This window comes from Odontesthes bonariensis, chromosome 2, assembly GCF_027942865.1.
Source record: "Odontesthes bonariensis isolate fOdoBon6 chromosome 2, fOdoBon6.hap1, whole genome shotgun sequence".
Taxonomy (NCBI): Eukaryota; Metazoa; Chordata; class Actinopteri; order Atheriniformes; family Atherinopsidae; genus Odontesthes; species Odontesthes bonariensis.
The window spans coordinates 6,732,267-6,758,235 of NC_134507.1; the positions used below are offsets into that span (position 1 = coordinate 6,732,267).

A 25,969-nucleotide genomic window follows, 5' to 3' on the forward strand; every position below is an offset into this window, starting at 1 on the left:
TTTCAAGATCAGCAGTTGAAGTGCTGCTTCCCCTGGTCATTGCACATTCATAAAAATCTGGCCCATCAGTGAGAGATTTAAAGGTTCAATATCAAGGAACCAGGTAAAACTCCACCGAATATTCTCAGCACAAGAGGGAAAATAGAATAAGAAATTGAACAGCATGATCATACTCTGATAGAAAGAGGTCCTTTTCTTCAAAATTGTCATATGTCATGTAATGAAAGCAGTGAAGTGACTTTACTCAAATAAGTGTGGAACTGCACCAATATGAGTCCAAGATCCCAGCTGGGTGGGCTCAGCAGGTAATTAGGAGAATTCACATGATAGTTAAAACAAAGATTTTCCCTGATGCAGCAGAGTGCAACAATGTTTACTTGTCAGACGAAAACAGAGATCGTTTTAGATGGAAACCATTTCCCATCTGGTTTACGTGTGGTGTGTTTTGAGATTGTCAGAGTAGATGAGGACACGTGTGAGAGACTATCTATGAATTCTGCTGCCTTTGTGTAACTGTGTTTCAGCCTCAGAGCTCACTCAAAAATGCCTTCTCTGGAATCTTATTTCCAGCGGGGTGAGCGATGCGAACGGGTATCAAAGGTGAAAGCTAATCTGGACACTTGAAATTTCCTCCTCATTCACTGTCCTGACACTTTGCCTTTGCCTTACAAATGGCCCTAAGGAGATGCAAAGATGTAAATTGCCAGCAGCAGAGATTGAGCGCTCACTTAGGTCTAAATGGCACAGATAGCACAACTGTCAGATGGTAAAATGGAACCAGGCTGAGATCACCACAAGCAATCTGTAATCAGAAATGGAGGAAAATTGCATTGCGGGAGTGGGATGCAAGGAGTGGGAATGAGACCGAGGGAGAGATTGAGTCAGACATACAGTCCCTTCCTAGGCTGAAGGGCTAATGATTTACTTATTTGTCCTCCTCTCTCCATCTGTCTCAGTGGTTTTTGTCCACATAATGCCATCGTTCTTCATCTTCTTATTTCCCCCATATCTGTTTTTCAATGTTGTCCCTGCTGCAAGCGGTTTACCTTAAGATGCATATTCTTCACGCATTCATTCTCTCCACAGCTGACTGCATTCATTCTCTCCCTTCTCTCTCAGCTCTCCCTCTCTCTGTCTCAGGGGTCTAAAAAGCTGCCACAGTTAAAGCACACGGCATCAATTGTCCAGCAATCGTGGCTTTGTTGCTTCCCGGCAGGTCTGAACGGCATCGTGACAAGGTCGTTCATTTTTATAAGGCATTTATTTTTACTTTACAGGGAGACGGCGGCGCACCTGCAAAATATTAATTTGGTCCCAAAAAGCTGCGATAACAATGGGGTTTCTATGGCGAAGGCAATGGAGTCATCAAGTGCCCAGCATTACATGCTTGCTTTTTATGAAGTGAGCCGGTGTTCAAAAGGGCAGTTAGACACAGAGAGAACGCATGCAAATGGTGGACAGCAACAAATGTGTGTGTGTGTGTGTGTGTGTGTGTGTGTGTGTGTGAGAGAGAGAGCGACCGAGAGAGGGAGGGAATGAGAGAGAGAGACCTTTGTAAATGCCGTGGCTGTGCACTGCTTAGAACCACGCAGGCAAACCTAAGCTTATTTACCAGCTGAGACCTCCACAGCCAGAGAGTGGTGCATTGTGTTGCAGGGGCTGCATGCAGGGGTCGTGTTGACAGTGCATCTTTAAGTGTTAACAGAGCACAATCTGCAGTGCCCTGCTCCTTTTTTTCCCTCCATTGTCAAAAGAGAAAAACGTTTGTTTCCGTTCAAACGTCTCAACCTCACGAGGGAACAAGGCGCATAACAAACGCTCGTGCTCGGTGCGCTGAACGGCGATGAGAGCAGGGCTTGAGCAGTGTGTATCAGGGAGGCCGAGGTGTTTACGGCAAGCGCGCGTGCTCACGTTTGCTCCAGTGTGAGCTTTTATATCAGCGCCTCTGGCTCCGAGCGTATGTGCAAGCGCATACGTGTGAGCCAACACGGCCCCATCCATTCAGTATTCTGTAGTGTGTAGCAACTAGGAGAGATGAGTCACCCCTCAGACAACACCTGCCTGCCCTCACTCACTCGCATCCACACTTGCACCAAGACGATGAGAGAGAAGGTTAGTCTCATCCCGTTCTCTTGGCTCAACATTTAGAAGCAATTTTTTCTCCAATTTATTTTTATTGATTCATGCACTCAGACGATAGAGGGTTTTCTCACAAAGAGGAGAGGGCAGGTTTGTGGCGGGATGGTTGGGATGAAAAAAAGTCTCCACCAGAAGCTGACCTCAGATTTCTGTGGCTGCTGCCATCTTAGATTCAACTCCAGGTTGGAGAATATCAGGTTAGAAAATATCAGAATTGTTACACGTGCCACGCAGAAGAGATATTTTTTTGTGCTTTACCGATTTTTACAAGCAAAGAGCAATAATTCAGACCTTTCGGTTCTCTTTTTAGTGATATGTCTTCTACAGGCTGGTAACACCACTGTAACTGACGAAAGGATTGTGGCTGTGTCAAATTTCCATTCAACAAATGTACACAGTCTTTACCAACTATTATTTTGAGTGTATTGAAACACGTATAAATGGATTTCTGTTGGTGGTTCACATTATCCTGTCTTTTATGGTTAGCTTCAGCTGATATATTCTCAGTCAAGTTGGGTTGTCTTAAGTTCTTACAATTAGTCTGTGTTTTATGGCTCTTCTACATCAAACTGAGATGTAAGAGCGGTCTCCTGCTTGGTGTTCTCGCATTACCAGCGTCTCACCAAACAAAATAGCTCGTGAAGATGGCGCAAAGATGATTTCCAAATCATCTTTCGGGACATTTGCTCTACGCCTGCACAAGAAGACATGGCTTGCCAGTGTAGAAAGCGAGTATCCTCTCTCTACAACTTGCAGGAGTTTGACCGTCCAACCCTGCCCACATCAAAGTCGGCCATCTTGGTTTGTAGGAAACCTCTCCCATGTCCAAGATATGTCCTCTGGCAAAAGTGAGACAGGAAGAGACCAGAAACCATCACAGTTTGCCATGTCGGTGGGTCTTTCCTTTGTAACCCGATTTTATCTTGTTATCAGTGTTTTTGTAGAGCTTAAGGCCCTCAACGAATATAAGTATGTTATATGGTGGCGTTTTTATAGGTGGAGGTGGAGCTGCTTGTGTTAGTCAAATTTAAATCATCTAATATTAGAGCTGAGCAGCTAATATTAACAAATTGCTTACATGAACACAAGACATATTCATCTTACAACCTAAATGTAGCAAAACAAAGTATGTTTGGTTTTATGAATGAAAGACGAGCTGCATTCCAAAACGTCAACTCCTCATCATCACATTCTTCCGGTTGTTGATGAGGACTAACACATTTTCTTGTCTGAGATTCCCTTTGTATGATACTAGTTTGATATGTTAGGTCTTACAATGATGTTTTTCTCTCCTATTATTGTTGCCACACAGAGCTCCCCAGTCCCCGCAGACTGTACTCAGAAGTGTAGACCACGTTGAGGGCAGTTGCTAACCGAAGCGGTACCTGGGAAATGTTCATCTTTTGCACTTTTTGATAAAGTTCCAGTAAGCAAGTGTAATGCTTTAATCGTCCAGTTCATATAGTCTAGTGAGACGAAACAGGCTGTTATAGATTTTATAAAAAACGTAATGTTTATCTGGTCAAAACTTATTTGTTATTGAATTGAGGTGGCCAACACTAACATGGGAACCATGTGAAAGTAGGCATAACTGAAAGCTTTGACACAAAAAGCTTCTTCAGAACGTTTGTTTATAGAAATTCCAAGAGAAAAAACTATTTTTCTTCATCTGAAACAACTCAAATGGCAAAGTTCTTTCAAGCAAATACTGTATACAGTGAAATTTACACCGGCTGAGACCGTCAGGATTGGTATTTGTTTGTTTTCTTTTACTCTTCCTTGGTATTTTGGGATTAGACCTGTAGAAATATGAGTCACATCTGATCAGCAGCTGGCCGCCGCACATGAAGTAACACAGGTGTTCTTTGGTTGAATAAATAGTGGAAAAGTAAATATCGAACTGAAACCAAAGTGAAGTTGTGTCAGATTCCTTATATAAGGCATTGAATCGAAGCACTGTAAAATTTTGGAGGTGTGAGTTTTTTAAGATGCTGAAAAACGTGCTTTTCTGGTGTCCCCATTTTGAGTGGCTCAGTAGCTTTCCAAGTTCACTCTGGCTCCTATTCTGACAGCAGCCAAAATGTTGTTGTGACAATCAGAAGGTTTCCTGACAAAGCTAAAGCTAAAAGCTACTCAGAAGCAGGCCACCGGAAGAGCAACACTTTCCCCATCGAGAACAACTCGCACTTCAGAAGTTTTTTAGCAGTTTGAGCGAGGGCTGCATTGTGGATTTTCACACCATGTTACCCCTGCAAAAGACAGTTTTTTACTTTCTTAACTGTAGAATGTTTATTTAGCAACACAGTCTGCACTGCATTCCAAAAATGGTCCTGGTTGCAACACCTTGCGACACCATGGACAGTCTTGTCCATGAGGTGTAAAAATCCACGATATAGATTTAGTAAAACCGCAATTAAAGAGCCCTGCTCTTAACATCATGGAGTCAACCTGAGATAATATGCAGTGGTAGGGGACCCTGAGACAACCTAAAAATGTGGTCAGATTTCCTGATATGCTCCAAGATGTACAACTCACAGCACCACCGGGTACTCTGCCAGCAAGTGAACACTTTTTATTCAGACTACTGTCGTTTTTAATTAAATTGATTGATAAACAAAACACGTTAAGCGTCTGAAACATAATTTATGCCTTCGATTTTTATTTTCTTTCCTGATTTTCTCTCTGTACCACAAGCTTTAATGTCTTGTATGGGCTTGAGAGTAGCTCGGAGAGTCCTGAGAGTATTCCACTTTTATTTTATTTACATTCATTCAGCGGTCGTCTTGCTGCTCACTGGAGCGACGAGCTTCGATGTCACCTGAGTATTTTAGCTCATTTTAGCTCATGCCTGAATATATCTACTGATGCTGAAAGCGTGACCTGTTTAAAGCACTTGATTGATATCTTCAAAGAGTATAGAGGCTTTTGAGAAAAGCATTTAAATCATCATATGCGAGCACCATTCAGCCAGTGGTCAGATGTGGTCGCTTCCACTAATGCGTTTAACTGTATGTGAAATCGGGGTGTCATGCTCATGGTATCTTTCCTGGATAGATAAAAGCTACCCACAGAAAAAAAGATATGAGTTATTCCAGTGTTAGCATTATGATAAATAAGAGTCGTTTTCCTGCTTTCTCATTTGTTCGTATTGATTAAGGCTGTATGTAGCAGACTTCGTAGTATTCATGTCTCTTTGTTCCGGCTGTCGAAGGGAGGTTTGCTCATGGTGAATTATGAGCTTGTACTGTGTTTGCAAGGTTAAGCAGTGCAAAAGGCTCATCCGTTTGATAGTCATGCTTTAAATATCTGCAGAGAGCAGCGATTACAATAACTTCTCTATAGGAATTTGAAAAGCCTTAAGCCAAATACAACACTTCTAATCTGGAGCCCTTGAGAAATGAATGCTAATGAAACAATGCTCCCCTGATGTTTGAAGAGATAAATGCAGCATGACTCATATATGTGTGTGAATCAAATTACAGTCCTCATCGAGAGGGGCTTCGTCTTTTATTCTGAGCCGCAAGTTTCTCACCGACCCATAATACTTGTTGATTTGATGGATGTGTAGCCCACATGTGTTCGTTTGAGCCCTGTGTACCTCCACCGCTGAACAATCACCAGGTGAGGCGCTGATTATAAGCATGTCCGTATCTCAGAAGCACGAGCTTAGTGACAGTCACAAGCTACCGCTGAAACACTGATGACCTGTGGTAATGGTGCATGACCATTTTTTTTTTTGGACCATCGTAAAATCCACATCTTATTGCCCCCCCTCCCACTTCTGTTAGCCACTATGTAGGGGCAAGCCAGAGTAGGTTTGATTTGCACGCTCGCTCCAGTTGTGCTCCAGCATTGGCACAGCCACTAAATGATGATAAAATACACTGCTGGATGGGAGCTCTGAGCCCGCAGGCTGTTCACTAGAGGATTTTCATTTTATTTTTCCTCTCGCTCCCTTCCTCGTCCGTCTTTCCCACGCTGTTTGTGCATTCTTGCGTAGACCAGTGCCATTACAGCAGGGAAAGAGGAATATTTGCAAGGACAAATATCACAGACTGTTTCACAGATTATGCAGTTTCAACGGCATTAATTAACAACAAAACTTAATGAATGTGCAAGAATCTGGAAATGACTTGCTTGTGGATTCTACGAGTTGTGCAGTTCATCATTATGACCAATCACCACTTTGAAACAAGTCATAGAACCCGTCGGTGCTCACTGACCTGCAGTGTACTTGTCCCATTTTATTTTGCAAGCCTGAAACATTGCTCCCCTGGGCCTGAATGAGATTACGGAACAAGTTTAATTGACTCTGGTAATCTGATTTTGGCATTGGCACAAAGGATCCTGGATTAAAATTGTAACTACAACACAAACAGGGGATCAACGGCCAGTTTAGCTGCAGCGGCTTGAGGACAACGTAGGCATGTTTAGACATAGCATGCCTGGGTTAATCCAGAATAGGCTAAGCTACACTGCCCTGAGTGGTAATATATTGCCTGCATGTAGGGCTGGTCACATTACACTGTCGCTCAAACACAGTAATAAAGTGGCCACAGTGCTGTGATGTAATATAATGGCAATAATGATAATAACTGAAGTGAGGAGAGCCACATTTGTTGCTGGCTGCTGCTGTGCCTCCCTGACAATCTGCTCGCGGTTTCTGCAAGAAATAGTACAGCAGGGAAGAGATGTTCAGAGCACGCTGCGGGCTACGCCAATAGCCTATCAGTCATTGTGACAGCCAGGTCAACAAGGGAACTGCAACTTCAGTCCGTATCTGTTGCACAGCACAGACAAATCTGCACACAACCTGAACATAGATCATGGAAAACCTGGGACAGATATACAGAGATGTCTACTTTTTAGTTCATAATGTTAGGTGGATATCAGCAGAGGTGGCAAGTTATTCAACCTGTGTTTAGTATAAATATATATACAGTATGTAAATAGTTTGTCCCTCTCGGGACTTCACTTCTGAGTGTGTTTCTGCAGTTTGCCTCACATCTCCCCAGGAGTATGAATACTATTTCTGAGAGCCATTTGAACAATTTCTTCAGAGCGGCTTGGAGTCTGTCTTAAGTTTACCTCTGGGCTGATCCATCTGCCGAAAGGGACTGTCTCCCTTCACCCCTCTTCCTTTCTTTCCCACTATTTTATTTCCACAGCTCTACATGCTGTGAGGTACTTTTTAACTTGCATTTGTCCAGGTAAGGATTCTGCTGGGCATTGATGTTCCATTCTAGCATTTCCCTTTTTTTTGCTTTTATTCTAAACCACTTTAAGCTCCCCTATAAAACGGCAGTTCGTCCCTTGCTGGCGAGGGAGCCGCTGTTTAAAGGTCTCACAGGTCTATTGTACCTCCACTGCAGGAGCTGAAGAAGGGTTTTTATTCAGTCTCTCTCAGGCTGTCTCTCGATAATTTGGTGCTGAATTCTGGGCAGATTTTGTTTCACTGTCACATCATATCTCAGATAACTTTAACCCTGAAGCACAGTTTATTGGCCCAGACTCTCCTCGTTTCAGCGTACATGCATGTGAGAGAAATCGAGTTATTGAATAGTTGAAAAAAAAATCAAATCTGGACTTTATTAGAGTAGAGCAACAGCTTGAGAGCACTTAAAGTGATACTCCGGAGTAGATTCAACCTGGGGTCATTTGAACCGTGATATCCAGCCAAGTAGCCCACCCGCAGTTTTTTCGATTTTGGCTGAACATCAGCTGAGTTACGGAGTTATCCCGAATAGCTTCGTACAAGGGTTAATGGATCCTGGCAGTATCTCCAAAATTACCACACTAAAATCACATGTCATGAAACCAAACTTCTACAGTAGTACAAATATGGTCTGTACTCACAAAACAATGCATTTGGAAGTTTGTACATAGTCCAGGAGTTTATTATTGTCAACACAAGCCTGATAGCTTCTCTGCAGCTAAAGCTGCGTCGACGTCACTTCAGGGAGCTGGGAGCTTCAAAGTAAGATGAAGGTTGATCTACTACTGTAGACAACAAAGCAAGGCTGCTCAGTTTCTCCATTGATAAAATAATTTCACAACTCTACAACATAAAAAAATCATAAAAAAATCATGTAGAATATAGCATATACTTTGTTGTCTACAGTAGTAGATCAACCCTCATCTTACTTTGAAGCTCCCAGCTCTCTGAAGTGACGTCGACGCAGCTTTAGCAGCAGAAAAGCTATTAGGCTTGTGTTGATAATAATAAACTCCTGGACTATTTTCAAACTTCCAAATGCATCGTTTTGTGAGTACAGACCATATTTGTACTACTGTAGAAGTTTGGTGTCATGGCATGTGATTTTAGTGTGGTAATTTTGGAGATTCGGTTCAAATGACCCCAGGTTGAATCTACTCCGGAGTATCACTTTAAAGCGACTTAGAGTTGACACGTGGTCTTAATGGGCTTATTTTCAGCCACAAATTCTGAAGCTTTTAGCCGTCTGAGAAAAGAAATTTGTGAATGAGAGACTTTGCCACTCTTTTCCCTTCCAAATGTGACGGAGAAATGCCAACGATTGCAAAAAAAACTAAACTAAACTCTCCATGAATGAAAACACAAATAGTTATGAGTACTATGTTTCATAATCTTTATGCCAGTTCACCTTCACAATTGCTGTAAATATCTGCTGTATCAGTAACTTCACATCGCGGCACAGTGTGTGTTGGTGGTTCAGAAGGACTGTACTGGTTTTATAGCACCTCTGTAACGCCTGATTTTAAGCTCCTCTGTGAAGTTGGTAGTCTGTCTTTGTTCAGAAGGGAACGGTACATTCTGCACTTAGCGGGGCTTTTAAGTTTTCAAATCAGTGTCCAATTTGTATTACACAAATTCTAAATCTACCTTTGTGAAAAATGTCACAAATTAAGCCCTCGTCCCAAGTCCCATGGACGGTAGATGTTGCCTTAAATATATCTGTGAATAACTAAATACGGTAAATTCACTTTCAGTGCAAAGTCCGTGTGTTTTTTTCCGTACTTCTTCTTTTTTTTTTTTTTTTGGAAAAGCAGCTTAGCACACAGCTGTGGGCTGGAAGCTTTGTTTGTTGGCTTAAGTAACAGTTAAAGACTTAGAGGGTGAGACACTGACATTCTCAACCAACAGCACAAGCCCCTGTGATAATGATAATGTGTCCCATGAGACTGTTTGACATCCCTTCTCACACCTAAAGCCATTTAACTGGCGCCGCTGTCACTCACCATGTTGTGCTTAGCTTCACATTTAACTCCTCAATGCTTTTGGGCTCACGTATGTTTTGTGCAGCAGGCGATGGTGATGGCAGTTTCCAAGGAAACCATTTTGTCTTTGCCCTTTGGTGAAGTCAATATTTGTGTGGGTTATCTTTCACGGTGTAAACTATGAAGTGCTATTTAAATATATACATTGTCATACTGGCTACAAAGCTTTAATTCAACAGGATTATTGTATCTTAAGCAACATTAGTTTACTTTTCCTTCCTGAGTAATACCTGCTGAGTTATTTTAAAACTGATGACTCTTGGAATGTGTTTGTCTCATTGTGTTTTCACTTAAAAAGATACCCTCTTGTATTTTTTCTTTCCTTCCATCTGTACTTTTTTCCCCCGTCCTCTAACTGTCGGAAGCTGAGTTTCCATCGTCGATTGTCGGTTTTAGCTGCAGATTTCTCTTCATCTTTCTTGCATTTTTTAAATTAAGCACTACTTGTTCCTCAGAGAACAAAATTGCTCCTTATTGATATTTCAGTCTCAGCAAGTCAGCTGTGGGTTTGTGTTGCCTCTCTCAATGTCAGACTCACAAAGAATTATCAGCTGAGTCGAAACTTGCCCCTCAGCTTTATGGTATGCTATCTTTAAGGTTTATGTTTTGGTTTTACATCCACTAGTTTCATCACTTGTGGTCATTACCGGTTTTCTTTTTAAAGCTCTGATAAATCTACTGCACATTACACGCATCAAACAGCAGATGGAACAACTTAGCTCTTAGCTAGTGAACATTTTGTAGCATTTAGCAGCTGAAGATATCCATCTCTGACCGATTTAACAATAGCCTCTCACAACAAGTCGTTGCAAGCTTTATGACCTGGCAGGGACCTCGTTCGTGCCCTTTGTCCCTCTCTATCTCTTTGTGTCTTGAGGCTGATTTGCTCTGGGTGCCTTGGTGGACCTCACAGTCAACGTTCCACTTTGTTACTTTTGTAAAGCCTTTCAGCCTTGGCACACGTCTTCTGAAATAATAATGCTGGTAGATTTGCCAGTCAGAATTCTTTCATTCATAGTAATCTTAAACCAGCAGTCCTTCAACAGAGGTCGACCAACCCTGGCTTCATTTTAGCGTCGAACTAGCCCATTTGTGTTTATCACAGTAACAGAAAGACTGATGTTTAAAACACCTTGGGATCTCTTTAGATGACTGGTTTATTGCAATTCAATTAAATTCAGTTCAGTTTATGAAGCACCAAATGATAAATGTCATCTCAAGGCACAAAAACACAGGCCAATTCAAGCCAATTATAATTCAATTCATTGTAGTACAATCATAATCCCATCAAGTGAATTAAAATAAACATTAGTCCCTTTCATAGCGTGCCAATTTTAAAGAAATGTATCCTCGCTAAGGAACCCAGCAGATTTCATCAAAACGTCTCTGCGATTCATTCACCCGTCCTGAGCGTGCGCAAGGCGATGGTGGAAAGAAAATACTCCCTTTTAACAGAAACAACTCTTAAAAAAATACCAGAGTAACTAACTATTCAAACTTGCCGACATTTAAAGGTTACTTGAGTACACTACTACATTAGCATTTTAATCCTGTTTTTAGAGAGCATCGCTTGAGCCAAGTCTACACACTGGAAAAAAATCTAAATTACCAGGTATATTTGTCTCATTTCTAGTCAAATATCTCATTACACTTAATATAAGACACAATTGCCTAACAAGTACTATTTCAGCCAGATATAGGGACTTGTTTTAAGATAATACATCTTGAATATCTTGTTAAGTGAAATCTTGGCAAGTCGATTTTCACTAGTTCCATTGACAGATTTTACTGCTTATTTCAAGCAAAAACGTCTTGTATTTGTTGTGTTTTTACTTATTTTTGGAGGGGCATTTTTTCCAGTGCATTTCTCTGGTGTGTTAGAACATCTGAAACAGATTCATACGGAAAACATTCAGACCTACTTTCAGTTTGGGATCGCCAATGCGTTGTTTTGATGGGCAAATCCAGACTGACTCGGATATTCCGATATTTTCTAGCTAGATGCTACGGAGAACCTTCTGATCCCTTATACCAGTTCCTTCCTTTATACCTCAGCAAAGAGATTCGAACCAGATTTAAGAATGCGTATACAAAGACTGGCGCAAAGTGGGAAATATGTACTTTGCTCTAAGTTACCTTTTCAACTTGAATATGCATATTTTTATTTTCACTTTTGTTTAAATCTCTGTGCTACTGTAGGCTGCGGTGGCAGATGCACTCTCAAGAGTGCACGTCTCGTCAGACTCACTGATGAGGATTTGACTTTCCCTACCACACTCCCTACATCCCTCCAGCGTCTTGTCTCCCAAACCTTCCGTTTTAGCTCTTACTGCTACTTTACACCTGTGCCTCTAAATGCTCAGTTTCAGGTCACGACCCCTCACAGGTCCAGAGCGACTCATCGCCCGTCATATAAACACGGTGAGAGAGTATCCCACTGGGCTACTCTCCCAGACAATGATAGAGCCAGACAGCGTGTGTGGATTGTGTGTGTGGATCACTCTCGCAGACACAAACTCACACTGAGCTGGCAGGGTTATGGAGATAAGGTGTGCTTTATTTAGCAACGTCAAGATGATGAAGCCTAAATCGTGGCATCACTGTTGGCTCTGCACCTGCATTGTGCCACAGAGCGAGCGTGGCCGGGTGCACGAGGAGCAAATATACAGATTTTTGAAAAGATTCCCTTTTATCTCTGCTTACAGCATTGTGATAAATTGAAGTATTAACTCGGAGTTTCAAGTTGTGGCTGTCACAATGTGGGTTACGCTACAGAATCTGAGCAAGTTTCTCTTATTGACTTCATGTACAATAGATTATAAAGACAATCAACTCCGATGTTGGTAATGAGCATCTGTTAGCAAAAGGAATTTTAGTGGCGTAAAAAGTAGATTAATCCCTCTATCCATTTTTCTTTTTCTTTTTTATGCTGACAGACTGGGAAGCTTATCCTATTCTTGCGTTCAGTTGCTCTGACTCTGAACATTGTCAGTTAAATGCCTGAAATGCTAAATGTAAATGCTGGGGGAGGAATATTAAGCCATCAGGGCTGTTAGTCCTTTATGATGAGTTGGACAGCATTTTAACTCGACATTTCCTCGACATTCATTTGTATTTTGTTTGAATATCTCCTCAGCGAAGCATACTTTAGCAGTGCATCGGGAGATCTCATCATCTCCCTGTTTGGGCTAATTTTCAGATATCCTATCACTGTGCAGGCCACGTTTTATGCTCACTGATTATTTTCTGTGATCCTGTATTACTGCTTTTGGTTGATTCTCTTTCTCTTCTTTTTTTGTTTTGTTTGCCTCAGGATCTGAAGAAGGTGCTGTCTTTCCCCCCGTACCCTGGGGAGTTTTTGCACCCGGTCGTGTATGCCTGCACGGCAGTCATGCTACTCTGCCTCTTCGCCTCCATCATCACTTACATAGTGCACCACAGGTAAGAGGAAATGGCGAAATTGAGTCCATTTAAGGTTTGATTTTCTTCTGCCTGGCACGCCTTCATTTAAAATCAAAGACATTGATCTCACTTGAGCATCTGGACATGCAGGCAGACGCTTTTGTTATCTCTTAATTCTCCCCCTTTTCACCTTCATGGTTGTTTTTGGCTCCTCTGTCAGAAATCCTGGGCTGACTGTGGTGTGATTCAGGTGCTGTTATTAAAGTAAGGGGGTTCCTGTTTGGCATATTGTATCGCTTTATATTTCTTGCATTTATGCTGTATTTCTGTGATAGCTCTTCATCTGTTCGAATAGAAAGGGATTGGGAAATATCGAAGATGTCAGATTTGCAGAAATACAGTTTTATCCGAAATTAGGATCTTACGTGGTATTCACAGACAGACAGTTTTGGTACATCTGTTTTCTGTTTCATTGGTGTGACTGACGCAAAAAAAAGTGGATGAAATTGGCAGCGGCATTTGCATCTGTGACATTTTGGACAGAGACGGGGTGCGTCGCTCTGCAGTCTGACAGTTATGATAGCATCTGCAGCTACAATCAGCAGCACGTCACTGCAGTATGATGTTTGAGGGCAAAACTGAAACTGTAGTGGTGCAAAACAATGCTAGTACTAGTGCTGATTTGAGTTCATACATTATGTTAACATTCAGTGGGCTGTTTTAATATATTGCACTGGCCTGACAAGCATTTTGCACAAGTTAGTATTAGGAATATCATTGCAAGGTAGATTGAAAATGGTTTCTTGGAAGTTTACCTGTTTGGCCATGCTAAAAACAACGCCCACGTTATTAAAGGAAGTTTCAGATCAGACCTGTGCTGTTTTTGCACCAACAATGGCGTGCCAAGTTTTTACATTTTTAACGTAGTTACGCCGACTGGAACAAGCCAAGTAAATTCTATTCACATTGCCAGTAGTTGTGTGTTTACCCTTGGTGGTCCGGGGGCTGCAGCGTATTCAAAACCAGTTCAATTGCTACAACGACCTCCCAGGGGACAAGCACGTACGCTATGACAATAAGAAGGGAAGGCATTACACTCTATTCTATAAAATGAGCTGTTGTTGCTTCAAGTTCAGCACCCTTTCGTGAAAATTAGCATGTGAACGCAGGTTTTGTCCTTCTGTTAACGCCAATTAGAGACCAATAAATGCCCACCACTACTGTAATTTTATGCAGGACTAAATGCAGATTGTGTTCAGGTTTCTGAATCTCTGCTCAAAGCTGAGACTTCCTGCACCTTTAAGTCACTAATTGCAGTTCCATTATGGTAACCTCTGCAGTTTCCTTTCTTTTTTTTTTGTCTTTGTCTTTTTTTTGTCTCCCCCTACATTTATCACTGGAATGGATTAAACTTCCTTCTCTCATAATTTGATAAATAAGGGGCGAGGATGCAGTTCATAAACTGCAGAAGCAAATATTGCATTGTTTTTGCCTCACAGAACAGGTGCTACTCCCTTCAAGTCTGTCGTCATTAGTACAAAAGATTAATCTGACATATTCATATGTATAAGTTTACATTAGTAATGCCTGACTTGAATTCTCTAAATGCCAAAACAAGTCACTGGACAAAGTGCTTTTGAGAAGAAGAAAACATTCATTCCAGTCAGAGTTGGAGAGGAAAAAAGTCTAAATTCAAGGTGTTCAGAGCTTTTTTTTGTCTCTCACACAGGGTTAGAGGCATATTCTTTCAACTGTGCTCACATTAACAAACTCTTGCACCTCCTCCGCACCTCCCGCTAGGCACTCCCCAATTCTAAAACCCATCTCAGTTTAGTAACACTCGTGTTGTGGAGTATCACTCCAACTGACTGACAGTATCCAAGCCCTGAAGTGCTGAAACTGAGTGTTAAATGGGAAGAATGCAACACGGGATGTCCAACCATAGACACATAGTGCAGTGTGTATACAAGCATGAATAAATGCATACAGCACGTGCTGTTGGTTCTTTCTCCCCCAACAAGATAATCCTAGACAGAATCTGTGATTATGGGCGCAGTTGTGATGTATGATGTATGAGCCGAGGAAAATTCACTGTGGTGGGTATCATTTCTTTGAACCCCGAATCCTTTGAAGCCAATTGACACAATTTGCATCAGAAGTATTCACAGCCATGACTCAGTGAAAATTAGAAAAAAAAAAACTGACACCACAAAGATACTGCCGTCAGAGGAACTTCCCAGCACATATTCCACCCATCAGATTTAGTGAGTATAAATATACTTTTCGGATTTCTTTGGTTACAATGGCAGCTATTACACGGTAGATTTCAGCTGGCCCATTTTATCAAAATCCAAAGACATAGGCCCTAATTTACTAAACCAGGCAAATTTAGTGTGGTCGCAAATAGTGAAGTGTCCACTTCTGCTGGAGGGGACCAAGATTTCCCACTTCTGGGAAATCTGTGAACAGCTGTTATTTCAGAGAATGAAAGCATCTGAATATAAACCTGCCAGTGCTTCAGTGCTTCAGTGCCTCCTGGCCATAGAGTAACATTATTTTCCTTTGCACTCAGGGACATCCCAGGCAGTTATGGAGCCAGGAAAGCTACAAGGTTTATGAGATCTAAATATGATGGATATGATAATGCACAATATCAGCTTAACAAGAATATGCTACGATTATAGGTTGCAAGTGTGCATTATTTCATTAAAAACATAATGCAACATCAGTGCTTCTGTATTTTCCTTTCATGTCGTACAAAGTTATGCTATAAACGTTCAAATAAACTTATTACAGACTGAAGACTCGCCCACCGTCTGTTCCATGTGTGACTTTGAAACGGTATTCAGGTTACAATTCTGCTGCCATAATGCTGGACAGGACAAGGGGTTAAAAAAAAAAAACAAAAAAAAAAAACACTACACATCACTGAGGTTACGCGACTGCCTTCCTGGTCATTTTTTGGATTGTGTTCAGCTGCATCCATCTTGTACCCATGCTTGCTGTTAACTGGTAAAGCTCACGTGCACAGGCGTCTCTAAGGAAACCTTCACTAGTGCTGAAACTACAGCACTTGTTAGGGGTTTAACAAAAAAAAATGGCATGGTTCGAGGTGTCTTTGAGAAGGTGGTGAGAGGACCCGAATGCAGACCCAGATGCAGATTGGAGGTAAAAAAAAATGATTTATTCAAAAATTGTAACAAAAGAAACAAAAAACACAGCAGAACCGGAACGCCAAACAACAAAACTGATCAAACAAAAAAAACAAAGAACAACAGCCCGAGTAAACATGAAGTGTGACAGTGAGGATCTGGCCAACGCTGAGGACAAACCGGGAGACTAAATACTGTGGAGGCTGATTGGTGAATGAGTGCCGCTGAGGATAAGTGAGCACAGGTGAAAGGAGTGGAGCTGATGACCAGGCAGGGGAAACTGAGGAAGAAAGTGAGGAAATGGCAAGCCTGGGTAGACAAAAAAAAAAAAAAACACAGACGTGAAAAAAACACAAGATGCTGATCGTGACAAAAAAAAATGAATTATTTGAATTAATTCAGTGTATCTCCCAGCACTTGGTTGTTTTTAGCTTAAATTTGCAGTGAGTGTTGTCACTGCTGTGGTGTGAACGGTTCTAGTTTCACAATTCAGGGATTTATTATCAAGGTTTAGTCTGTGTGCTTTCCTCAGCATCATCTCCAGCCGCAGACGGTGTCTGTGAACCAGATGGATGTGAGCATAGAGTGAAGATCGTGGAGCATTTAGCAGCTAACGAGCTGGATAATTTCCTCTGAAGTTTGTGGAGACACAAAACAGCATCCAGTATTTGACTGTTTGTTAGGTTGTATTGTTACTCAGTGTGGGCTGGATGTGTGTCAGTGGACATCAGTTTGCAAGTGTACTCCATCTGCCTTGCTGCATTTGACAGTATTTTGGGTTTTTTTTTGTGAGAAATGTCTTCCTCCTTATTTGATATGAAGCGATGCAGTTCATTACACTTAACAGAAATTGTATTCTTTTCATCATGTGTTGTTGATTTTTAGCTACGAAGCCTTATCCTATGGCGGCATTGCCTCTTCTTCTCCATCATAAATTAGGTGCATGCAACTCCTCCTGTCTTGGCTTGTGACGTACTGCACCCTTTGGTTTATAGCACATCAGCAGCGGGTTTGGCTTGACTGAAACTACTTATCGTATAATGTGTTACATCATTCTGTCCGTAGCTTTACTGTCCCTTACATTTGTCCCAGCAGTTGGTGTGGGGTTAGAGAGCAGATCCAAAGTCAGGACAGATTTATCCCCCTAACCCTCTGGGAGATGGAGGTATAGAGGATTGCCTTGTTATGTACTTGACCCACTGGAAAGCCCACAGCGGAACTTGTGAAAGCCCCTTCCAGGGAGGCCGGCAGCCGTCCTGATTTATGGCCGTCCTCTTTGCTGGGTGGCATACAGTTACTGGACCACAACAGGGGCCTCGGAAAAACATCAGCTTTGATTCTTCCTCCCGTCTGCGCGGAGCAGTGAAGCCTGGCCCCAGACACGCCTCGTGGCTCATTGCTGAGCCGGTGCTTCATCTACAGTTGGGTCACGTGCAGCTGGAGCTCTGCTCCTCCATTTTGGGGAGCGAAGATTTCCAGCGCAGGGTTATATAATTTTAAATGGGGACAAGAACGGAACGGACGAAAAGGAGGGGGCTGACACAGGAAAGTAATTAAAAGATTAGATGGTCTGGTAATTCACACAGTCCAATAAATATGTTGGTATGACCCATTTAGCCTATTTTTTAGAAACTGGATAGAAAGCAATAATGTGGGCTGAGTGCCCCACTCAAGGCTGCATAGACCCTGCTTACTGGCATATTTCACAAAGGGAATACGAGAGCATAGATTGACATCATGAAAACTTCAATTGTTCCGGCCAACTGGAAGCAAGCGCTATTTATGTCATGATCAAACGAGCAGAGCGATCCCTGTTTGTGTGCATACATCACTGCACGGGCCGAATGTGTGAAGGTGGGTGAAAGAGCTGCGTGGGATGGAGTGCATGCTCAGTCATACTCTGAATACTGGAGAAACAGAAAAATCTGCAAATAAACTTTTTGCCCGAGGCATTATGTGTTTTTTCATGAGGAGTTTAATTAATTCTGCCATGATATTATGCCGTAGTCTGTGTTTCTACATCTTCTACATCTTACCTATAGAAAAAAGTGCATTTCTTAAAGCAAATTCCACAGCTTTTTCTTTTTTTTATCAGCGAAGGCTTTCAAACGGCCATCCTGCACACGCCGTTCCTATGAAAGTTCAGTCAGAACGAGCCGTCTCTGTCGCTGAATGTCACAGATCTTTGAATATTTAGATTTTTAGCTTTTTTTTTTAAAGGAAACCTGATGAACCATTGTCCCATTGAATAGCTAGCCCGTCCACACTGTAGAAACTGAAAAAGAATAAAAAGGAGAAAGAAATGCAATATGTTGATATGTAGAATGGGTATTCAAAAAGTGAATAAATAATATTCCTTCAGTTATTAGGTCAAATCTAAAATGATTGTTTTATCCTTGTAGTTTCAGCATTCTAGTTACGACTCATTATGATGAAAAGAAGTTATTAAATTCAGATAAAATAAGGTCACCTGGAGATGTAATGAGTAATGATCTTTGGGTACTGCGGGCAGATTTTCCTCTATAACCCAGGGCCGCTTGGGACTATTGGGAATACACCAAATTTTCTTTGGTCTTTCTTTTTCCTTACAGGTGTAGTCTGACTCACCAAAAGTGGGCCAAGATTTCTAAATGGCTTTTTGCATCAAGCTGTGTTCCTATTCTTTTTTGCTCCCCATGTGCAACAATGTCCAAAAATCTCCTTCGCTAAAGAAAACAGCAGCCTTTGATCTGCCGACTGGCAGTGAAAGTTTCAGATTATGCCCGGGCCAGCTTGGTTATTTGGCAGAATGGCAGAAAAGATATACGAAGAATAAGTCAACAACATTTTTGGGGACATTCCTGCTTGTTTGGCCATCTGTTCCTCTAAAGCATGTCATTTTACAGGGACACTGTTGCTGCAATTGGGACTTACTGCCTCCTGCCCCCATCCCAAAGTGTTCCAGCTGTACAGCTGACCGTTCTCCATTGTTCCGCTGATTCATTATTGTAATACCACCTCTTATTGAGAGTGAATGTTAGGCCGTGATTGATGTCGGTTGGGTTGGTTGATAGTGATTTAATATGAGCCAATGAGTCAATAAGAAAAATAATGACTCAGGCGTCATATGCCTCCCAAAGAGCTTCCAGTTCGATGTTGTTTGGTTACATGAAAATACATTTAATTTAGTTAACATTTGTCGAGAGTTTTTATGAAGAGTTCACACTGGCTATTTTATAGAATTTACTCTTAAAGAACAAACAGAACAGACATATTCTTTTACTCATCACATGTGTTGGCAGTGGAGTATGTAGTGGCCCGTTTGCACTGCTTATTCTCTATGAGCAACATTACTGGGTTGCACTGGGGTTGGTAATCTAGTTGAATGAGCAGAACGCTGCTGCTAGAGTTTTAACCAGGACTAAGAGATCTGAACAGTTTTAAAATCTTTACTCTGGCTTCCACTCAGTCACAGAATAGATTTTAAAAGCCTGCTGATGGTTTACAAATCCCAGAACGGTTTAGGCCCAAAATACATCTGTGATATGTTCAGAGAATATAAACCCAGCAGAGCTCTTAGATCCAAGAACTCAGGTCAGCTGGTCCAGTCCAGAGTCCAGACTAAACATGGAGAAGCAGCATTTAGCTGTTATGCTGCAAACAAGTGGAACAAACTGCCAGTGGAGATTAAACTTTCACCAAATGTAGACATTTTTTTAAATCCAGGTTAAAAAAATTTATTTTCTCATGCGTCTATGCATGACATCTGCACGATATCTTTGAATTGATCTGGACTGTGGCTTGTTTTTAAATTCATTTAAATGATTTTATTTGTTTCTCTTTATATTCTTTTATGTATTTTCAATGCTTCTTCCACTCCCTGCTGCAATGCTTTTATTTTATGTAAAGCACCTTGAATTGTTTTGTACATGAAATGTGCTGTACAAATAAATTTGATTTGATTTTATTTAATTTGAGATTGCAATAGCAAGGTAAAAGAAAAGGACAATTTCAGCACACCTTCTAAAAGATCAGCTCGAGCCATGAAGTGACCGGTGGTCTCCTTATCTTCAAGAGTTAATTTGAGTTCCATGATATTTTATTAGAAGACAGAAAATACTTGAGGGCTCCTGTGTGGCGTGCACCTGCTGATTCTTCGGTGTCTTTCTCTCGGCAGTGCAATCCGCATCAGTCGGAAGGGATGGCATATGCTTCTCAACTTCTGTTTCCACACAGCGCTGACCTTCGCCGTGTTCGCCGGTGGCATCAATCGAATCAAATACCCCATCATCTGTCAAGCGGTAAGTGCATTCCTCTCTCAAAGGTTTTCAGAAAAATTGATTGTGATGGTCTGTTCAAGTGTCAGCAGCCAAGTCACCCGGCACGGTGCATGGATGCACAGTAACCCAGCGTTCACGCTTTCATGCTTCAGCTGCATGTATGGTCTGGACACTGCTTTGGTAGGAAGGTGGCACAATGAGCTCGGATGATTCAGCCTTTCCCATCATGAATGCACTCAGCTCCAGTCTCTCTGTGGTCTGCCTGTGTCCTCCTTTCTTGCGCAGGGTTAATGGTGGGTGACATTTTACAAAAAAGGGAGGGAGCGTATAAAAGATGGTGTTTTCACACATATCTTTTTCGTTGAGAATTATTGCACGAAGCTTCAAGCTTACAGTTACAAAATGCATTTTCATTAATAGAGGCTTTCACTCAATTTTCAACAGATGTGCCTAATGCATTTCTCTTATTCATGTATATTGGCAAAGGCAGCTTTGAAAGTATTTTGGAAAAAAAGCGGGATCCATTCTGAGAAACAGCTTTATTCATGTCTGCGGAGGTGATAAAAGGCATCCATATGTTTTATTGGTTTCCTATCTGGAGCTATAAAACTTGGTTTTACAAATAAACGTGAGTTGAATAGAGAGTCAAATATTTCACTCTGAAAAGGAGAGGAAGAAAGAAGCATTAAGTAGCATGAAATTGAAACACTCAGTAAAAGTACATGTACTTCAGGATTGTGTTTAAGTTACAACACTGTTTTATAAATACATATATTTAACACCTCTGGCTTCCTGCGTGTTCATTCTTCTGCCTTTGGTTGGTTAGAGATTAACTTTACTTCCACTTTCTCTGCGCATTCATATTGGCACCTACATGACTCATTTTAGCCACTTTTGGACCTTCTTAATTGGGTGAAATATAGAGATGATGGATCTTGATAGTCCAGCCACATCTAGAAACGCATCCGCTCCACTGGACGTAAACTTTGCTGTGAGTGTGCTGTCACATCGTCGGTGCATGTGTCCCTGCTGCCCCAAAACTTGGATGAATGGGTGAGGACTTGTGGAGCGACGTGGATATTTGGATTGTCAGGACAGATTTGTAAACAGGAAATGCTTTTACGCCTCGTAGCGCTTCACTATTTGTCGGTTTTCATACAGAGGAAACGGAGGGTGGAACACCAAGGGAGACCGTTAAGTATTGCGGTGCGTATTTGAGATCGCGTATGCATGCGGTATTAAACTGCAAACAAACACTTGTGTCTGCGTGTTTTTATGTTGCTGAGGGAAAATACTAAATCTGTGAAGAAATGCAAAAAGAGATGCATATTACATTACATTACATTACGGTCATTTTGCAGACGCTTTTATCCAAAGCGACTTACAATGAGTGTGTTCCACATCGGTAGGCAAAAGAACTTCAGGTCACAAGAAATCATAAGTGCATTTCCTTCCAAAACCAAACAGCTAAGAGCACAACTAGTGCTAGAGTAAGTGCGGTAAGTTAGGTACCTAGACAAATGGGAAGACAATTTGGAAAATAAAGACAGTTTAGGAAACAAATAAGTGCGTAAAAAGTGCAACAGAGAATTAAACAGAGCAATTTTTCATTGTTCATGTGCTCCAAAGATAATTTATTTTCCGTTTAACTGACAGCTGGGCCTGTTCAGGCTATTCAGGCACTGTTGAGTTCACCTCAGCAGATGGGTCTTTACTGTGCGTAGCCACAGAGAAATTTGTACACACTTGGTCTCTACTTTTCAGTCCACACTTTCGACTGCCTTCTGTCACTCCATCTTTGTTTCAGTGGGCATCGTCCACGCTCGGTTATGCGAGCTGCAGCACATTTGGGACTCGGCTGTCTCGTTTGCCGTCACAGGTGCTTTAAGTGGCCCATTATTATCCCGAAATGTAAAGACTCCACCTCTACCTGCTGAAATGCAGCCAAATTCTGGGCTGTCCTGCAGCCGTCACGTCTCCCCCAGCAACAGTAACTGTCACTGAAGTTGGCCATTAAAAGCAGCGACTGTCCCCTTATCTGCTCTCTGCCGTTTAACACCAAATGAATAACTTCACTACATATGGCAGTGGTTCAACATTCTTCCATAGTTGGCTGACAACAGGCATGAGTAAACACATGACTCTTCAACAGTATTCTTTGGAAGTGTAAGCTAACCTTTGCCAGCTTACGTCAAGCAAACACCTCTGATCGATTTGAATTGTTTAAAGTGGTTTCAATTGATGTGCGGAATTAGTTAATGATCCCAAAATACATTTGCTTGGATAAATGTTTATCTACAATCCCATATCCACCGTGAATAATGAAAATGTTTTTATCTGCTTTAAAAGCAGGGGTATTTTTTTCGAAATGAAACCTTTCGGCAGCTTTTGGGCAATACCTTTACCAACAGAACTGGTAGACTGTGGTTCTCCTCTTGATTCCAGTAAGGACCTGATTACTTTTCACACTGATGAATGGCATCAAGCTGTTCAAAGGTAAAGCGAGCAGCATCGAATATGTGCAGACATCACGGCTGGAAGTGCAAGAGTTATGCTTCTACGTCAGACAAACCCATTTTTAACTTCAAATTCTGTCGCAGTTGCTCTGCATGCTGCCAAAGACCAAGGCTACTGACTCGTTTGGACACATATTAGTGTGGTCTCACAGTTTGTGGTGATCACGCTCGTTATTGTTGGCTCTAAATTTAAGAATAAATCCCACTCAGCTTGGACAGCGTTCATGGCAGGCCTCAGATATGAAGCGAGGAATTATGAACGCGTCAAGAAGATTGTTTGTTGTATTGATTTTTCTTTAGTTCAGATGAGCCATAGAAATAGCGTGTCGTCTGCATATAAAAAGCCTAAACTATCTGAATTAGATTTAGATTGAAAGGTCTGCTTTTGAGTTACCATGTTTCAAACAATTCTTTTGGCTGGTGTATGGCTTTCCTTTTACAAAGTTCTGAGGAATTCTAAGGTTGAGAGGCAGTAAAGTTAACTTCTTTTTTGTTTCTTTTTGTTTTTATAAAGACGTACCTATAAACCTATGAACCAAACTTCTTTTCACGATGCCCAATTTCCTGTCTGGTTTCTTGTGGGTTGTTGCTTTAACTTTGAATATATTTGTTTGTGCTCCTCCTTTATCCAATCGTTGCTAATGAGGTAATTCTCAGCAGATTTTGGCAGGTGCCCAGAACATCTGCAGTGCCACTGGGATCGAGGCAGCCGCCACCAGACACAATTTTGGGATAATTTGCTGAACTGCTTGAGGAGATGTGTGATCTCATGATAGACACGCAAAGTCAAATGCACACAGAGCTACAAGCAGTGCCTGCTGGGCCCACCCCTCATCATGCCACCATCTCTCTGGGCACACATATGTACCCCTATCACTCCTATCTCAGGGGGGGGGGGTGTGAATAAGTACTCGCTTTCCTTGCAACAGTAGGAGCTTCAAGGAAACTTGTTTTGGCAGTTTTTGCAAAACTTTAAGCCTCCAATCCCCACCCAGCCATCTGCACCCCACCCTCCTCCCCACCATCTCCTCCTGCATCATATCACATTCTGCCTGGCACTGTCGCACTGTCGCTATGCAGCAACTGATGTCTTTACAGCCTCAAAGTCGCGTCTAATCTCCATTTCTATCTTTCCTTCAAACAAGACCTACTTCATCATCGACTTTAACAACACCCCCGCTGTCAAACTACATCTTCTCTTTACCTATATTAAGTGTCAGAACAACATGCAGTATATCCTTGTTTTCCCTCATACGTCTTGTCACCTCAAAGCGTCAGCATTTGGATTGCTCAGGGAACCTGTCTGCTCTTAACTAACCTATTAATTAGGCAAAGAACTCAGCTAAGGATGTGACCTAAATCTGAGGTTACAACCAGTTGTCAGCTTAAAGATGCTATATGGAGGATTTCCTCGTTAGTGTGCCGCTGTGAAATTAGTTGTGACAGTCAGTGCTAAAAAAAGAAGTGACTTGCTTTGTACTTTCATGTGGTCCAGTTTGAGGGGCTCCTGAGCTAATTTCCTGATGTGAAAAGCTTGTACTGGACTAGTTACTTATGCATAAAGAACAGTAGGAAGCTGTTATAATGAAGATGGTGTAGAGGATATTAAAGGACCTTTGAATAAAGTACTGTTAGGATTTACTTACCTTCTTATGGAAATTCCTCTCACAGTGTTCTATGCAGAAAATGCTACGGCACGCCCAAGCTGAAAGTGCTACATATTGCTTTATATTCTACTGTTGTGCGCATTGTCAATAGATCCCAGCCTACAGTTTTCTGGCGTTCACTGAAATGTGAAAAGGGAAAGCCGTGTCGTATAGATTTAAAGGGGACGTATTATTTTCGAAAAATCACTTTTCTGTGCTTGAGAGCATATTTTTAGGTGTCTGAAGCCGCGACCAAGTCAAAAGCACAACCCTAAATCTGAAAATATGACACTCAGCAAGCTGCTTCGATTTTCAGGGGAAGCATGTCACTGTGCAAGGTTAACCAACGTCCTCCATCATTATTTCATCGAGCTACAGCTTCAGATGATGCTGCATTCGTTTTACCTTCAAAATAGGGAGTTAAAACTCTTTGCCACTTGCTTTGCTCTTAATATAAAATCTCCCCATAAGTTATTATAGTTAATTTTACATCAGAAATAAATGAGCTCATAATGCTCATATTTTCTTTAATGTTTTATAGACCAACAAGAAAATCCGACTTGGCATACATGGTATTCTTTAAATTTCTACTTGTCAGAAGTTGAAAAATCCTATTTCCCATTTGTCATTTGTCATAACAGCACCAGTAACTGCTGTTATTAAGTTGTTTTGTGTGTTCTGAGCTCTCAAGCTGTTTACTGTGGGCTCTCTTATACTGTTTTAATGTTCTCCAAGGGTTACAGATCCACAGAGATCCACACATCTGAAAAAAAATGGCACACCCTGAGGAAAAGAGGGGCAAGTAAAGTCCATAGAGTTACCCCCCCCCTTAAAGGAGCCCCTTGATAGCGGTGTAAATTAATGGATGTAAAATGGGCTGCTCTACAGTCTCTCTGTGTTATTTTGACCAAAACAAGTCACAGACACTTCATTAAGACCTCAGGAAGTTGTTGTGCCAGCTTGTGGAAAAAGGGCATAATGTCTCCTTTAATGAAGATATCTTTCTGGATGTTTTCCAACCAGCTCTCTCTGCAAATTATAAGACAGACGGCGAACAAAAAGGCTTGTTATGGAAAAATGGACAGAAAATGGTGTTTTTTTTTTGTTTTTTTTGGTGACATCCAGCACAACTTTCAAGGTAATTTATTTCAGCTGGATGGTTCTTCTGTCCCTGTGTCATGCATATGCTGGAGAAATGATCACCTGGCAAGCCATAAGATGCAGATTTAATTTAAGCCAGGCCGCCATGATTTTCTCACCCATAACAATTGTTTTTTTTAACGTTCACACCTAAACACCTTGTTCAGGTGCATAAACCTAAGTAAGAAAGCATGCATCAAAAGAATTAAAAAAAAAAAGAATACCTGAAATTCAGTGCTGTCCTATTCGAAGATGGAATGACAAATAAAAAAGCAGTACAAATGCTGTTATTGCCTCAGAAACACATTTAAACACATTCAAATGGCAAGTGTGTAAGATTTAGGAGTATCTATAACAATATATTTCATGATAACAACAATAAACAGGATTTTTTGGGGGAATTTCTTTTTATAATTACCTAAGATTAGTCTATCCTGTTGCAAACATTGGCTCTAGAA

The 25,969-nt window shown here is 41.4% G+C and overlaps 1 protein-coding gene across 3 annotated transcripts in view; it reads left to right on the plus strand.

The window, feature by feature from the left end:
- Positions 1 to 25,969, plus strand: part of adgra1b (adhesion G protein-coupled receptor A1b) — a 186,641-nt gene that overhangs the window by 139,485 nt on the left and 21,187 nt on the right. For all 3 annotated transcript variants that reach the window (XM_075474661.1, XM_075474662.1, XM_075474664.1), the window contains 2 exons: positions 12,710 to 12,837; positions 20,107 to 20,230. In XM_075474661.1, the coding sequence (XP_075330776.1) occupies positions 12,710 to 12,837; positions 20,107 to 20,230 (252 nt within the window). The remainder of the gene's footprint in view (positions 1 to 12,709; positions 12,838 to 20,106; positions 20,231 to 25,969) is intronic.